Source organism: Colobus angolensis, unplaced genomic scaffold, assembly GCF_000951035.1.
Source record: "Colobus angolensis palliatus isolate OR3802 unplaced genomic scaffold, Cang.pa_1.0 Scaffold59, whole genome shotgun sequence".
NCBI classification, from domain to species: Eukaryota; Metazoa; Chordata; class Mammalia; order Primates; family Cercopithecidae; genus Colobus; species Colobus angolensis.
Window position 1 is genome coordinate 11,214,408 of NW_012119487.1, and position 1,035 is coordinate 11,215,442.

The 1,035-nt window shown below is 66.6% G+C and overlaps 1 protein-coding gene across 1 annotated transcript in view; it reads left to right on the forward strand.

Moving 5' to 3' along the window:
* CACNA1H (calcium channel, voltage-dependent, T type, alpha 1H subunit) overlaps nt 1–1,035 on the forward strand; it is a 23,317-nt gene that overhangs the window by 15,298 nt on the left and 6,984 nt on the right. Inside the window, exons 15-18 of the mRNA XM_011962493.1 lie at nt 99–167; nt 298–482; nt 684–810; nt 974–1,033. Coding sequence (XP_011817883.1) covers nt 99–167; nt 298–482; nt 684–810; nt 974–1,033 — 441 coding nt within the window. The remainder of the gene's footprint in view (nt 1–98; nt 168–297; nt 483–683; nt 811–973; nt 1,034–1,035) is intronic.

The window sequence follows — 1,035 nt, forward strand, 5'->3', positions numbered from 1 at the left end:
CGGCAGCACCGTGAGTCAGCCAACCCCATCGTCCCAGGCCACCACGACCCCCAGGGAGGGATGGAGTGGACACAGCCCCCACCATCCTCTCCCGGCAGGAGCGGGTCTTCCTCAGCGTCTCCAATTACATCTTCACGGCCATCTTCGTGGCGGAGATGATGGTGAAGGTACCGCGGGGCCCGGGGACTGCCTCTCATTCCCAGGCCCCCATTCTGCCCTCATCCCCACCCAGTTGCGTGCCAGCTTCCCAGACCCCCCAGGCCTGAGCCTGAGATCAGTGGTATTGGCCCTCCCCAGGTGGTGGCCCTGGGGCTGCTCTCGGGCGAGCATGCCTACCTCCAGAGCAGCTGGAACCTGCTGGACGGGCTGCTGGTGCTGGTGTCCCTGGTCGACATCGTCGTGGCCATGGCTTCGGCTGGTGGCGCCAAGATCCTGGGCGTTCTGCGCGTGCTGCGTCTGCTGCGGACCTTGCGGCCTCTGAGGTGGGGGCCAGGGGCACCCCTGGACTCCCGGGGCAACCTGGAAGCACGGTCCCCTGATGCCACTGTCCGTCACTGATCTCACGGTCCCGGGCTGTTCGCAGGCCGCCCAGTCAGCCCCACCTTGGGGCCTTTGCCGAGCTGTGCCAGCGCCTGGCAGCTGCTGCCGTCGATGACCGCAGTGTACCCTTCACTCTCCTCCAGGGTCATCAGCCGGGCCCCGGGCCTCAAGCTGGTGGTGGAGACGCTGATCTCGTCGCTCAGGCCCATCGGGAACATCGTCCTCATCTGCTGCGCCTTCTTCATCATTTTTGGCATCTTGGGTGTGCAGGTGTGTGGCCCCCACGTGCCCGGGGGCTGTCTTCCCAGCGTGGCTCCCAGCAGTGCTACTGTGGGACGGGGAGGGACAGCTCGGGCCTCACTCGCGCCCCAGGAGGCCCTGTGTGGCGTGGGGCACAGGCCGGGCCCTCCGCGGTGACCGCCACACCCATCAGCTCTTCAAAGGGAAGTTCTACTACTGCGAGGACGGCGACACCAGGAACATCTCCACCAAGGC